The sequence below is a fragment of the Mirounga angustirostris genome, unplaced genomic scaffold (genome assembly GCF_029215605.1).
Source record: "Mirounga angustirostris isolate CCGP_5_RB_7025 unplaced genomic scaffold, mMirAng1.0.hap1 SCAF_9, whole genome shotgun sequence".
NCBI classification, from domain to species: domain Eukaryota; kingdom Metazoa; phylum Chordata; class Mammalia; order Carnivora; family Phocidae; genus Mirounga; species Mirounga angustirostris.
The window spans coordinates 73,662,399-73,677,305 of NW_026991717.1; the positions used below are offsets into that span (position 1 = coordinate 73,662,399).

Consider the following 14,907-nt stretch of genomic DNA (forward strand, 5'->3'; position numbering starts at 1 on the left):
GCCTGTGCGTGTCAGGATACGTGTGAGCCCATGAGTCGTGGGTGCCTGTGTCTCCATCATCTCCCCGCGTGAATCCGTGTGTGTGTGTGTGTGTGCACAGCTGTGGGTGTGGTGTGAAGGGGAAGATGTGTGTCACTGTGTCTGTGGGGGTCCTGCCTCTGAGCCGCCCCCGGCCCGCCCTCCTCGCCCGGTTCTGTGGCTCCCTCCCAGGCAGTGGCCCTGCCCCTCCCCTCTCCTCCCTCCCAACCGGTCTGTGCGGGGGGAGCTGGTGCTGCGGCCCCCCCACCCCTCCCCATCCAGGCCCCATAAATAGCAGCAGAGCCGGAGCCGGAGCCGGCGCCAGCGGCTGGAGCAGCAAGGGAGTCAGGGCCAGGGCCAGAGAGCCGGAGAGAGGAGCCCCCGACTAGAGCCCAGGTGAGCCTCCCCTTCCTCCAGCTCAGCCCCAGCCTGGCCCAGCCTGGCCCCGTCTCCATAACAACGTCTCCCCCGGCCCCCAGAGAGGTCTCCCGTCCTGCCCGATCCCCTCACCACCCCATGCCCCTGCCCATCTCAGGGACCCTGCGAGAACTGGGAGACTTGTGGCTGGAAGGCAGAGACCCCCACCCACCCACCCAGACCCTCCCTCACACATCCAGAAAGGTACGCGCTATGGGGAGGGGGGTACCCAGCCAGAGAAGGGTCCCAGTTCTGAGGGAGGTATGGGAACGGGCACACCCTCCTGGATACAGGCACACGGCTAGGGGACAGACACACAGGGCGGGGGCATTCAGACACACCAACGCACACTCGCTTGGGGGACGCACGACACGGGAGCAGACAGCCTCACCCAGCGATGTGGACAGACACAGATAGATGGACTGACCGGCCGCGAATTCGGGCCAGCATACCCCTGCCTGCTGCTGCCCGAGGCTTGGTACCACTGCTGGGGGAGGGTGGCATGCGTGCATCCCACGGGCAGCATGGAGGGGGCTGTGGCTCCCCAAAAATCCTGTCGCTAAGAGACAGTGCCAGTGCTGCCAAGAAGTGTGAGAACAGGGGAGGTGGGGAAGGAAGCGAGAGTTGTCATAGTGGGAGCCCCTGCCAGGAACCTGGAGGGGCTCTCAGCAGGGACAGGGCTCTGTCTCTACCAGCCCAAGCCCAGCACCCCTCCCTTGCCATAAGCCACCCAGAAGGTGAGTGGGGGGAGGCGGAGAGGGACAGCCCCGCCGGGCATCTTACGACCTGCCTCCTCCTGCCCACTGCAGACTCCGTTCCTGAGGCTCATCCCTTTCAGGCTTCCAGGGGCTCCTCCACCCATTTCCCCACCCCCTTGCCCCAGTTCAGCTCCCTCGTGCCAAGACTGAGAGCAGTGCTGGCTCAGACATCAGTCGGGAAATAGCAGAAGGTGCTGAGATAGCAGAAAGCCTGAATCAATCAATGCCCTAGGAGCCAAGACTGCTAGGAACCCCCCACACACCCCCAGCCCTCTCCAGCCCCATCCACGCAGAGTAGGCCAGCAGGGGTGACAGAGGCACAGGGCTGTGCAAGGGTGGGAGGCTCAGGTCCTCTGCTCTCCCTGTTCAGAGCTCCAGGGAAGCCAAGCTGAGGGCAGGCGTGGGGGTGAGTAGGGGGGAAGCAGGAGATCCATGAGCTCCTAGGGCCTCGGGAAGCGGGACAAGGTGGGAGTGGGGCCCAGGTTCCCAGAAGACAGACCCCTCCCCTAGCAGATGTTCCCTTTCCAGCGTCCAGGCCATCTGCTCTGTCCCCACAGTGACATGTCGGACCCTGAGATGGGATGGGTGCCTGAGCCCCCAGCCATGACACTGGGGGCCTCACGGGTGGAGCTGCGGGTGTCCTGCCATGGCCTCTTGGACAGAGACACACTCACCAAGCCCCACCCCTGCGTGCTGCTCAAGCTCTACTCTGATGAGCAGTGGGTGGAGGTGAGAACGGGCTCGGGTCTTATTTAACTAACCTCCTGGCCTGGGAAGGAGGGGGGCTGGGAAGGGGCAAGGAAAGCCTCCTAGGGGAATGTGAGGACCCTGAGGGGCCTCTCCTAGGCTGTGGGGGTAACCCTGGAGACAGGTGTGCCATCATTACAAACACAAACCGTTTTACAGCTTCCAAAGTCCGCAGAGTCCCAGAGGGTCCTGAGATGGGCCCAGAGGAAGTGGCACAGCTCCCAAAGGCCTCATGGGAGCCCCAAAGGACTGATGATGGTTCAGGGGGCTGGCAGCACCCTGAGCTCAGGGTCGAACCTAGCAAGGGAAGGGCTAGTCACAGGGGATGGGAGAGCCCGAGGAAAGCTAGCATGAGCAGGGTGGTCCCGGGCAGGGAAAAGAAGCCTGGGTTCCCAGAGGGCCCTTGCCCCTCCTGCCGCAGGTGGAGCGCACCGAGGTGCTACGCTCCTGTTCCAGCCCGGTCTTCTCCCGGGTGCTGGCCCTTGAGTACTTTTTTGAGGAGAAGCAGCCCCTGCAGTTGCACGTGTTTGACGCTGAGGACGGAGCCACCGGCCCCAGCAATGACACCTTCCTCGGCTCTACAGAATGCACCTTGGGCCAGGTTTGCATTCCCATCCACCCCCCCCCCCCCCGCCCCCAATCAGCTTCTGCCTCTGAAAGCCAAAATAACAGAGAATCAACTCTGGAGCGAGTTCAGTCTGGGCCTTGGACCCCATCTCCCCCATTCCCTGCTGTGCAGCCTTGGGCAAGATACTTAACCTCTCTGAGTCTTAGTTTCCTCATTTAAACTGTGCCTACTCCTAATGTTGCTGTGGAAATTAAGTCCACCCCTAGCCCAAGTACAGCCCCTGTGAGCACTCGAAGGACACTTATTACTCCATCCCTTGTTACCTGGCCAAGGCAGGTGGGGGGTGTCACAGCTGGGGCTCCCTCCACTTCCATCTCCAGATCGTGTCACAAACCAAGGTCACTAAGCCATTGCTGCTGAAGAATGGGAAGACTGCGGGCAAGTCCACCATCACGGTAGGCAAGGTCACCTGTACCCCCCCGCCTCAGGTGGGGCATTCAGTGCCCCCTGCATGGACATCCATGGTGACATTATGTCCAGGACTGGTCCCCACCTAAGGGAAAGGGCAAAAGGTGGCCCTTTGGGTGGTAGGGAGAAATCCTGCCACTTGTATCCCCCTTGCAGATTGTGGCCGAGGAGGTATCTGGCACCAATGACTATGTGCAGCTCACCTTCAGAGCCCACAAGCTGGACAACAAGGTTGGAGCCCCAGAGTCTAGCCCCCCGTCTTCCTTATTAGAGAGCCTAGGCCCCCCACGCAAGACGAATCAGTGCTGCTCCCTTCTCGGTGTTAGCCGCCTCCCCCGGCCGACCTCACCAGGCTCACGGGTCCTTTCTTCTGCACCCCCAGGATCTGTTCAGCAAGTCGGACCCTTTCATGGAGATCTATAAAACCAATGGGGACCAGAGTGACCAGCTCGTCTGGAGGACTGAGGTGGGTGACTGGGGCCGTGGGGAGGGAGGAAGAGCCGAGTAAGGGGATGTGGCTCGGAGGTGACCGGCTCTCTGGTGCCTCTCCAAGGTGGTGAAGAACAACCTGAACCCCAGCTGGGAGCCATTCCGCCTGTCCCTGCACTCCCTCTGCAGCTGTGACGGCCACCGGCCTCTCAAGGTGAAGCCCCCCGCCAAGCGAGGACAGCCGACCGGAGCAGCCGGCCTCTGTCTGAGACACTGCCCCTGTGTCAAGACCCTTCCGTCTCCCTCATGTGATAAGCCCTTCCCACGGTGGGGTAAAGACCCAGTCACAGCTCAACGTTCCCACTTTGTGTACCTTTTATCAAGGCCAAAGTCCCTGCCAGATGGAGCCAAAGAATAAAGATCAGCAGGTAGCCTCTTTGGGCAGGCTGAGGACACCTGCTGGGGCCCCCGGGACTATAAGCCCCAACCTCCCTCAATCCCTCGCCCTGCCCCCAGCAGCCACGGCAAAGCAACCCTGACCCTCTCCCCTCCCCTCCTTGCCTTCTCAGTTCCTGGTGTATGACTATGACTCGAGCGGGAAGCATGACTTCATCGGCGAGTTCACCAGCACCTTCCAGGAGATGCAGGAAGGAACAGCAAACCCTGGGCAGGAGGTGTCACCAAGATCCCTGGGAGAATTCTGAGAGGGCCGAAGAGCCCAGTATATGTGATGGGGGAGAGGGTGGAAAGTACCCGCGTTCAGTCTAAGGACAGAGCCCTGGGGGTCTTGGTCTGGGAGGCTCTGCTGGAAGGGAGCCAAGGGGTCACCTGATGGAACTGTGACTCTGGGCTTGTGGGGTGTGGGGGGGTCTAGATGCAGTGGGACTGTATCAACCCCAAGTACCGGGACAAGAAGAAGAACTACAAGAGCTCGGGGACCGTAGTGCTGGCCCAGTGCACGGTAAATCCCAGTGCCTGCCTCACGTCGGACCCTCAGATTTAACCCTGTCCTTGTTTCAAAGACCAGTTTCTCCTCTTCTGAGAACTGAGAAGGCTTGCCCTATCCCACCGGGAACTTCAACCTCAAAAACTACCCTCCATGTCCCCCACAGAAGCCCCACCCAGCTCTCTCCTCAAAGGACCATCCTGCTCCTTTACCTCTTCCCCTCCTGCTAGGTGGAGAAGGTGCACACCTTCCTGGATTATATCATGGGCGGCTGCCAGATCAGCTTCACGGTAAAGGCCCAGGGGTATAGGGGACACGGGCAAGAGGAAGGGGCCAAACACGCAGTGAACAGAAGGAGCCCCAAACCTCCCTGCCTCTCCTGGGGGCCTCTCAGGACGCTTAGCATCGTCATCTTGTACCCCTCACCCCACTCCATGATGGGGCTACCTGGGGGCTTGACTGGATATACCTTAGTCCTCCCTACAGACCCTAGCTCCGGGCTAGCCTCTCTGTGAGCTCTCTTGGATGCAGTGTGACAAGAGTCCCCCCCTCCACCAGGTGGCCATCGACTTCACCGCCTCCAATGGGGACCCAAGGAGCAGCCAGTCCCTACACTGCCTCAGCCCCCGCCAGCCCAACCACTACCTTCAGGCCCTGCGCGCAGTGGGAGGCATCTGCCAGGACTATGACAGGTGGGAGGAGGGTAGGCTGGGGAGGAGGGAGACGGGTAGGGAGGCCTTGCCCGATGGGCCCCACAGCCTTTTCTTCTCCTCAGTGATAAGCGGTTTCCAGCGTTTGGCTTTGGCGCTCGAATCCCCCCCAACTTTGAGGTAGGCTGGGTTTAAGAGGAAGGGAGGATTTGGTGGGAGAGTAGGAGGAAAGACATCTCGCTGCTCTCACCTTACCCTCACAGGTGTCCCATGACTTTGCTATCAACTTTGACCCTGAAAACCCTGAATGTGAAGGTAAGAGATTTTCGCCAGCCCCGCCTCCCCCCATACAGCTTGCACAGCCCGTACACCCCATGCAGGGGCACAGACTGCATCCTCACAGGCGCAGCCCCCTGCCCATCCCACCACTCAGCTCCTGTCTACCTGGGACTCTGGGCCCCTGGCCCAGCATCTGCCCAGCCTCCTCTCCCAGAGCCTGGACCATCCAACTCGCCCGCTTACTGAGGAATTTAGGGGGCCAGGCAGAACTGAGACAGGGAAGGACCTCCTTGCTTTAAGGGTGTCAGAAAGGGCTCCCTGCTAATCTCTGCTGGCCTCACCTCCTCGCCTACAGAGATCTCGGGGGTCATCGCCTCCTACCGCCGGTGCCTACCCCAGATCCAGCTCTATGGCCCCACCAACGTGGCCCCCATCATCAACCGCGTGGCCGGGCCAGCTCAGCGCGAGCAGAGCACCGGCCAAGCCACGGTGAGGAGAGGAAGCAGGCAACCAGGCGCTGCCCCACGGGGTGTCCTCCCGGGGCGGGGGGGGGGGGGGGGGGGCGGGGGGACCAGGGCCAGGGCCTGGGCTTGGGGCGGGTGCCAACGCCCTTGCACACAGAGCCTACCCTTCCTCCCCGCTGCCTGCCCTCAGAAGTACTCCGTGCTGCTGGTGCTCACGGACGGCGTGGTGAGCGACATGGCCGAGACCCGCGCAGCCATCGTGCGCGCCTCCCGCCTGCCCATGTCCATCATCATCGTGGGTGTGGGCAATGCCGACTTCTCCGACATGAGGCTGCTGGATGGCGACGACGGTCCCTTGCGCTGCCCCCGAGGGGTGCCCGCGGCCCGCGACATCGTCCAGTTCGTGCCCTTTCGGGACTTCAAGGATGTGAGTGCCCGGCGCCCCCTCCCGGCCGAAGGACTCCTCAGCTCCTCAGGCCCTCCAATCTGACCCGTCTCTCCCACACCGGGTTGGTGGCCTGCGGAGGACGCTGGAGCCCAGCCGGCCACCCCGAAGCCCCGCCCCCTTGCCTGACCCCTCCCACCACTCTCCGGCCCGCTAACCCGCTAACGCCGTCCCCGCCCCCACGCCCAGGCCGCACCTTCTGCGCTTGCCAAGTGCGTCCTGGCTGAGGTGCCCAGGCAGGTGGTGGAGTACTACGCCAGCCAGGGCATCAGCCCCGGGTCTCCCAGGCCCTGCACACCGGCCACGACCCCCAGCCCTAGCCCGTGACTGCCTCCCACCGGACCAACCCTCCCTCAGCCTCTCAGTGAGTCCCGGGGGCCCAAAGGGGTGGACAGGGGTGCAAAGTGGGGCTTGGTGAGCGCATCTGGGCTCGGGGTGGTGTGGAGGAAGGTGCTGATGACTATCCCACCCTGTCCCAGGTGCCTGTCCTGACCCTTGTGACTCGAGTGACCAGTGCCTCTCCCTCTTGGACCAGCTGTGGCCCCTAGGTCCTGGAAGTGCGTGGTGAGCCCTGCTCTTTCTCTCCAGGCCCCATACCCCTCAGCCTTGTGACTTTCTTCAGTGATCCTGACTTTCTGGTCGTTAATAAAGGGAACCACTCCTAGCACCTCAGCCTCTATCTATCATGCCTCAGATGTGATGGACGGTCCATAACGCCCACCCATCCACACACACCATTAAGAAATGAGGACCAGCAACTTTCAGATCTGAGCCAGAGCTCCCACGCAGCCTGGTATCTCAGCAGTTTCACCCCAACTGTGTGCCAGTGGGATCTGAGAAGCCCCTACCCTCACCTCCCAACCCCAGGGGGCCCAGCACCATGGAGGTTAATTACCAGAGATGGGGGGTGGTGATGAGGGGCTGTCAAAGGGGCAGGGTGATGCCCTCTTACAGCTGTCTCTAGAGAAGCCCAGCTGAGTCCCCCAGGAGCTGCACTCCAGCCCCCACACAGCTGTGGGGCGGGCCAAGCAGGGGTGTTGGGGGGACTGAAGGAGGGCAGCGGGTCTGTGAGTGGATTATGAACACAGAGGGGGCATCTGAGGTCTGCGCAGCCTGGTTTTCCTGAATGTGTGAATGTGCGCGTGTTCATGCACTGCACATCCCTGCCTCTCCACGAGTGTGGCCTTAATGTTTCAGAAAGTCAGGCTGTGTGCCCCTAATAACATTAACAACAGCAGTGAACATTATTGTTCACCATGTGTGAAACTTGGTGCTACGTGCTTTAAATGCATTCACTCTCACTAGGTAGTTGGCATCATTTTCCCCATTTTTCTTCAAATCAAGTGAGGCTTCATTTAAATCCACCCATCATCAAAGAACTGGTGAGCCTGGAATTGAGCCCAGACCCATCTGACTGAAGTGCCCACACTCTAAATCACTAGTGTGCAACTTCTGTATGAGCCTCATCTTGAGCCCCAGGTGTATGTATACGTGGGCTGATTGTGTGTATGGGGGTAGGTTCCTGTGGATGGCATCTCTGCCCGTGTGTGTGTGCTGTGCAGGGCCTCAGCCAGTTAAGGAAGGTGTGCAAGAGCAGTGCTGGGTCTGGATTGAAGCTCCGGAGAGCAGGTGAGAAGACAGGTGATATCCAGAGCCAGGGAAGAGAAGACAGGATCCTGGAGGGACCCTCCCTGCCCCAGCCTCTCCCTCAATGATGAAGGAGATGAAGGAGAAGAGACCAAATGTGCTGTGAGTCACTCAGCCAGAGCCAGAGAGGGTGGCCAATGGCCAGTGGTGGAGAAGGAGAGGAGAAGAAAAAGAAATCCTGGGGGAGATGGAGGAGATGCCTCCCGTTGCAGGTTCCTGAGTGGAAGAGGGACGAGCTGGGCTAGAGGAGGGGGAGGAGGGAATAAGAACTGTGATGGGAAGAGACAGCTGGGGAGGGGGTGGATAGAGGGGGCAGAAAGGAAGAGAGACATATGGGAGCCTCTTCCCCACCCTCAACTGCTTCTCCCTATTTATTATGTCCCTTAGAGGACCTACGACAGTGGCTGGTGAGGTAGCTGCTCCTAGCTCAATGCCTCTGCTCTGCCCAGAGCCCCCGCCTACTCTCTCTGTAGGCAGATGAACCAGAGGGCTGGGTAACCATGGCAACTGTGGGACCTCAGGATAGCCATAGGCAAGCCTGGCCCAGTCACTGATGCTTCTGGGCTTCTGTGCAATGGTGGGAGGAGGAGGAGGCTCCATCTGGCCCAATCCCCACCCTTCCACCCCATTTTCATTGGCCCTCCGGAACTGAGACTCACCACACACACACACACACACACACACACACACACACACACACTGGGAGCAAGGCTAAAGAATGAACACTTCTTAAATGGCAAGAACGTTTAGCCAATAGTATAAAGTTCTGCCTGAACTTCAAATTTAATTCACAAAAACTGCATTCTTTCAGCATCTTGTCATACTGGGTAAAATCTCACCCCAGCCCTCAGCAAGGCAGGAGGTAGCAAGGGTACCCTATGCAGGTCTGGAGGCCAAGGCAGCCTGGAGGGAGCAGCAGAGGACCAGTGCGGGGGCTCATCCACTGCAGAGGCTGCAATCAGGAAGCAGGAGCAGGACAGGAAGTCCCTTCGGTAAGGTTGTCCTGGGGGCTTCTTGGGGAGACTCTTGGGGCTCCCACACCAAGGAGATGCCAGAACTGAAAAGGTGTCGGAAGTCTCCAACCCAGGATTAGAGGAGGTAACCAAAACCCAGGGAGCAAGTGGTTTTCTCAAGGTGACAGAGGTATCCCGTGGCAGAGCTGGGACTAGCACCCAGGTCCCCAGACTCCTTCCCAGAGTTCTCTCCCAGCCCACACCAACCACTCCCAGAGCTCCTCAGGCCTTTGCTGCTCTGGGCCCTGGAGGCCACCGGGTTGGGTGGGAGGAAAGCCTCTTGGATAGAGTTCCTAGTCTGTCTTGCTGTTGGTAACTGAGATCTTGAAAATGCAGTCGTCCTAAAATGGGGAGTTTCCAAGCCTCGGAATGAAAAGATGGCTTCATTGCTAATTACCGCCTTAATGCACTACAGGTTGAAAACCTTGAATTAAAATCTAAACTGAGGGGGAGTCACACCACTCCCTCGCCTCCCATTCGCTGTCACCCAGCCATCATCCACGGCTCCCCGCCCTCCCCCCCTCCCCCACAGTGCCCGGCACTGGCTCCTCCAGATCTCGGTGTCCTGGTCATGTGGGGTGGAACAGAGGTGGAGGGTTCTGTGTGCTGCCTGCGTGAGGAGAGAAGACCTCCCTCCCAGAAAATGACCAGCATCTAACCTCGGAGCATGCCTTGAGGGTCCAGGAAGTTCGAAATATTTTTGTGTAGTCATACCACGGAGTGTCTGGCACCAGAAGGCGCTCAGTAACCATCTAGTGAACAGTACAGTGGCCTCCTGCGTGGTGCCCCCCCATCCCCCCCACGACACCCCTCGGCGGCCCCCAGCGGCTCAGAGGAAGAAGTGGGCGTGGTCCCCGGCCCCGGGGCCGCTCGAGGTCAGCCGGTCACAGCGAGCCTTGTAGAGGTCGCGCTCCCTGGCCAGGCGGGCCACCTCGGCCCGCAGCGCGTCCAGCTGGGCGGCCAGGCGGGCGCGCTCGGCCTCTAGCCCGCGCCGCTGCTGCAGCCGCTTGGAGCGACAGGCCTGCGCGTAACCGCGGTTCTTCAGCGTGCGGCGCCTCTGCTTCAGCCGCAGCGCCTCGTCGCGCCCGCATCCCCGCAGCTGCCGGTTGAGCTCCCGCACAGACATCGACACCAGCGCCGCGTCCGAAAACCGCTCGGCCAGCTGCAGAGGGAGCGGGCGGAGAGCGGGTCAGCGCCGGGAGCCCGCCCGGCTCCACCCTCGGGTCGCCTGAGGGGCTGCCCCGCCCTCTGGGAGGCTCCGCCCCCGGCCCCAGCCTTACCTGACGCTCGCCCTTCCACCGAATCCACCCCGCAGTCCAGACCCCGCCCCAGGTCCCAACAAGCCCCTCCTCCCCGGGGAGCGCGCGCCCCTTTGGGTCCGCCCCGCGCTGCAGGCCCCGCCTCCCGCGGTCAGGCGAGCCAGTCGCCGGTCGGAAACCCGCGTCAGCCCTGCGCGGTCCTCAGCGTCCGGCTCCAGGCTCTCTTGGTGTCGAGTGGACACGCGCCCAGGCAGACCCCGCCCCGCCAATGCACCTCGCTCCCCTGTCCTGAAGGCCGCAACCCTGTGACCCTCAAAGGATTTGGATTACATCCTAATGCCCTCAACACCCCCATCTGTGTCTATAATTAATAGGATGAGTCCCAATCCTTCCTGAGAAGACTGGGGCCTGGGGAAGCACGATGTTTGAAAAGGCCAACCTCATTCCCGTTCCCACAGTCTCAACTCCACTCCATTCCACGCACTACTCTTTCCCTGGTTTCCACAGACGGAGTATATTTACCTCCCCGTAAAGAACCGCTCCCCATTAATTCTCAACTCTCCCCTTTTGGTCCTCTTCTAACCCGGTCTTTTCCCTCTTCCTCTTGGTTCTGACTACTCATTTCTCTCCATTTGGAAAAAGGGGAGGGAGCAGAAGGTAGTTTTCTCTGATTTCCTTCAAGGGCCCTTCTTTTCTCCTGCCCTCTGTCTCTTCCCCAATCCTTAACCCTGTCCTGGAATTCTCCTTCCTCTCTTGGGCTGTCCCCCCTCACCCTGCTTCCCCTCAGGCCAACTCAGTGATCACTCACCTGGGCATGCTGCGCTCCTGTCTCCTCCGGGCTCCCTGGGTAGTAGCTGTGGGGCCCCTCGGTAGGGACTGGACCCTGACCCTGCAGCAGCTCCACAGCCTCCTCAGGACTCAGGCCCAGTGCCTCCCCAGCTCCCAGCTGCTGCTGCAGCGTGGCCAGCCAGTACAGCTCCTCCAGGCCTGGCCGGGGGCCCTCGGTAGCCCCCACCATGCCTGGCTCACTGAAGGTGGGTGAAGGAGGCACTGAGCTGTAGGGTGTGGAGCCCAGTGAGGCTGTTGGGGGGCCAGATCGTCCCTCAGAGGGTTCCCGCTTTACCTCAAACTTCATCAAGTCAAAGTCATTGACATACTCCATAGCCAGTGGGCTGGGAGGCAGTGCCATTCTGGGGCTGGATTGGGAGGGGTGCACCTGCAAAAACAAAGGAGAGGTTTGGAGCACCTGGAGGCTGCTTGCCAGCCTCCTTCACCAGAACCTGCTTCTCCCAAAGCCCAGATGCCCTGCAGAGCCAGAGTTCTGGAAAGCCCGGGTGATGGTGCAACTCTGTTCCCTAAAGAGTCACCTCTGGGCTGGAGCAACTTTTCGGGTGGCAGGGGCTCCTAACTGGGGGCAAGCAGCTCAGAGGCCTGACTGGGGAAGAGGATAGAGAGCACAGCGTCTGGCCCCACTGGTGCCTCTGGGAGCTGTGAAAAACAAGAGGAACATGGCAGTGCTCCCAACTCTGGTGCTGGGACATACTGAGAGGCTCTGTCATCTCAAGAGACATCATTTCATTTCCAAGCAATCAAAAAATTTTGCTTAATTAACTGTGACAGAGTATGTGTCTATTTTAGGACAATGGGAAGGCATGTATGCCGTGAATTTTAATGTATGAGGATAACAAGTTGTTATACCTCTCTCAGAACACCTAGATCGATGCCTTAAACACAGAAGGTCCTCAGTGCACATCTGTTCTATGGGTTAATCAATCAATTAATCCCTTTTATAGGAGCATGAGACTTTGCAAAGACAAAAGAAAGGTCCTAGAATCGGTTCTAGAAAGATCAGGACTGAGTGGTGACCTTCTTTCCCCAAGCCAATCTCTCCAAAGGGAACCAACTAAAATTGGTTTTCCTCCTTCTATCCAGAACCTGCTATGTTGTGTGAACTTGGACAGATCACCTCCCCCTTTCTGACCCCAGTTTCCCTTTTTGTTCAATAAGGCAGTTAGACTTTACCATTTCCCAGGGAGTGTTCTGGGAAACCCTAAGTCTGAGAAATACCCAAGAAGAAGTCAATGCTCAGATAATTTTGAGAAATGCTCCCTCCCATCCCCACATTCTGCAGATTCACAAAGCACAGCAGCATATTAATCTGAGAAGTCCTTCAGTAAACCATCTGTTCAACCTCAACCCAGAGTGTCCCAAACTTATGTCACCAAGGAGCTCTCCTCCCTGTTATCAACCCCAGAGTGTGCACTCACCTGAGGAACCTCAGGCTAGGTAAACTCAGAGATCTTTCCCAGCCTGGAACTCCCAAGCTCTAGCCCAGCTCCCAGTTCCAACGGCCCATTGCCAGCCCCCTGAAGGGGCAAGGCAGGGAGTGCTCATCCCCAGGGCTTGGCATTTGGCTCCATCTTGACACCTCAAGCCTAGGTAGCCCTCTTTCTAACGACATCTCAGACCCTCAGGCTCTGCCCAGAGAGGTGGGGGGGAAGGACGAGTCTTTCGCTCTTCCTGTCCCAGGGAAGGGTTGTTGCCCTATCTATTGAGCCCCTCACCCTGGAGAGGACAGGGGTGGTAGAAACAAAGACACAGATTGAAGGAACGATCCTTGGCAGGGAGGAGATGGCGAAACACTGAGAGAGGCCTGAATGAAGAGCTAAGTGAGGAGGGTTATTTCTCTTTCTGCCGTGATAGCCGTGAGGGACATAAAGCCAGTCAGAGTGGGAGTGGGGCAGGGGACAGAAGTGTGAGGATTCTTGAAGATAGACAACAGAGAGCAGACAGCAGGTGACAGAGGAGGAGGCTGTAGGTGAGAGGCCTGGCATGCAGGTAGGCCCTGAATATACTCACGAGGAGGATGGTAGAGACGATGTGCTCAGTGTCAGAGCCAGGCAGGCACAGCGTCCCCTGAGACTGGAGACCCCATTGAGTGGGGCCTGGTGCCTCTGCGCTCAGAACAAGGCGCTGTGGGCACCAAGCCCACAGGACACTCTTAAAGGGCCAGCGCTCTGAGGTCATCTGTGGTCATCAGGCCTCTAGCCAATGAGGTAAGGGGATCATTTGCATATCTCATTGGCCTGGGGGGTTGCGGGGAATGAGAAGAGGGGAGAGGACAAGTATGCCTGTTCTCAAGGAAGGAAAGGAGGCATCTTCCCCAACAAAGCTCCTTACTGATGGTCCGTCTTGCAGATGCTCAGTCCCCCGGTACAGAAAGCGGCTTTGGCCTGGCCAGCCACACTCGTGTGAACACCACCCTCAGCCCTCAGCGACTGAGAGCCTGGGACTGGAGGAGAGGCCCAGAGAAGCTCCCAGCGCCCTCACCCTCCAACGCTCGACAGCACCGTGGCAGTGTTTGCGGGAGTCCAAGCGGTCCTGAACCCACTCTGACCTAGCCAGTTGGGTCTGTTTCCTGTGCTCGGGAATCCTCACATTTCTGTCCCCTTCCTCACTCCCACTGTGAGGCCCCACGCCCCTCACAGCTATCGTATCAGAAAGACAGGCACCCGTCCCCTTGGTGAATGTCCAGGACTTGGCCATCCAATCCTCAGCCTCTCCCACTCTTGCTGACCCAGTCCCGGGACAGGCTGCCCAGCTCAGAAGAAGGAGCAGCAGAAGGGAGAGTGGGGATCTCTGCTCCTTCCTTCCGGGCCACCTCGGGACACGGAAATCTAATCACCACCAATCCATCCGAGACACTTCTGTAACTGCCCTCACACACCCTCTGCTTCCCCTCGCCTTTTCCCTGCATGTATCTCTGCCCCTCTCTCTTCCTCTTTCACCATCCTGGTTCCCAGATGGCTAGGGGGTGACCTACATTTCCAGCCTAATCCCTTAACACCTCTTAGAGCTCTCATCCCTGAGTAGAAGTTGGAAGGGGGATACTAGGAATTAGCTAAGGAGGTGTTTAAACCTGTCTGAAGCTGTTTAAAACAGGGTGTGTGCTAGAATAGAACTCCAGGAGTTAACGGCTATTCCTTACCTGGTGAGGATACCCAAACGTGCCCATGGGGTTAACAGGCCCTCTGTCCCAAGACAGAGAGAGACCTGGGTGTCCATCAGCCCCAAGGATCAACAGTTATAAAATTAACCTGGTCCCAACTGGTGGATTCAGATGAGAACAGTAGTTCTCAAAGTATGGCTCCCCCAACCAGCAGCAGCATCTGGGAACTTGCTAGAAATGCATAGTCTCTGGCCTCACCTCAAACCCACCGAATCAGAAACTCTGTGGATGGGATCCCCCAAAATCTGTGTTTTAATAAGCCCTCAGGGGACTTTGATGAACACTGAAGTTTGAGAACCACTGGTCTACAGAATATCTACAGTTTACACAGCTTTCTCTCTCTCTCTGTGTGGCCTCTCTTACCATGCTCAGTACACACATATAAGAAGACCTAGATCAAATGACATCACCCTCTTCCCACATCTGTCCTGCATTTCGTGGAGCAGAGACCATTGTCATGATTTAAGTAGTAAGGCTTCTCAGTGTAATTGCTTGGATCTAGCTGTTTTTGCAGAAGAACCAAGGCCTGGGAACAAGGCCACAGATGGGAATGGGGATCATGGAGACAGGGAATCGCACACACGTCCACGGAATGTGGCCTTGAGGCACATAGCCAGGAAAGAGTGCCCAGAACTTCCTGAGTTGAAGAAGGAGTGGGAAGTGTTGAATGCAGCCCCTTTCTCATGCCTGGCCTGGCCAGACACTTGCTCCCAAACAGCTGTCAGGTCTGTGCTGATCTTCTTGTTTACTGGAGGGCTCAAAGAAGAGGTGGGGGGGCTAAGCTGCTAAC

The 14,907-nt window shown here is 58.6% G+C and overlaps 2 protein-coding genes across 3 annotated transcripts; one reads left to right on the forward strand and one right to left on the reverse strand.

Moving 5' to 3' along the window:
• The first annotated feature begins 302 nt into the window (after nt 1-302).
• On the forward strand, nt 303-6,516 carry CPNE6 (copine 6). Of its 2 annotated transcripts, none has more exons than XM_064569694.1 (16): nt 303-414; nt 1,729-1,922; nt 2,362-2,541; nt 2,889-2,963; nt 3,133-3,207; nt 3,359-3,442; nt 3,530-3,619; nt 3,975-4,079; nt 4,280-4,366; nt 4,582-4,641; nt 4,910-5,043; nt 5,127-5,181; nt 5,265-5,316; nt 5,636-5,769; nt 5,935-6,171; nt 6,379-6,516. In XM_064569694.1, exons 2-16 carry the CDS (start codon nt 1,755-1,757, stop codon nt 6,514-6,516), a joined length of 1,674 nt encoding a protein of 557 aa, XP_064425764.1. In that variant the 5' UTR covers nt 303-414; nt 1,729-1,754. The 2 variants fall into 2 exon arrangements, with proteins under 2 accessions (XP_064425764.1, XP_064425763.1); XM_064569693.1 differs by lacking the exon at nt 303-414 and adding an exon at nt 1,017-1,172 and having other exon boundaries at nt 1,751-1,922.
• Nucleotides 6,517-8,600: 2,084 nt separating this feature from the next.
• On the reverse strand, nt 8,601-11,297 carry NRL (neural retina leucine zipper). The gene is made up of 2 exons (XM_045901952.3): nt 10,917-11,297; nt 8,601-10,011 (listed from the first exon to the last, which is right to left on the reverse strand). The coding sequence occupies exons 1-2, from the start codon at nt 11,295-11,297 to the stop codon at nt 9,679-9,681; spliced, it is 714 nt and encodes a 237-aa protein (XP_045757908.1). The 3' UTR covers nt 8,601-9,678.
• Between the last annotated feature and the right edge of the window lie 3,610 nt (nt 11,298-14,907).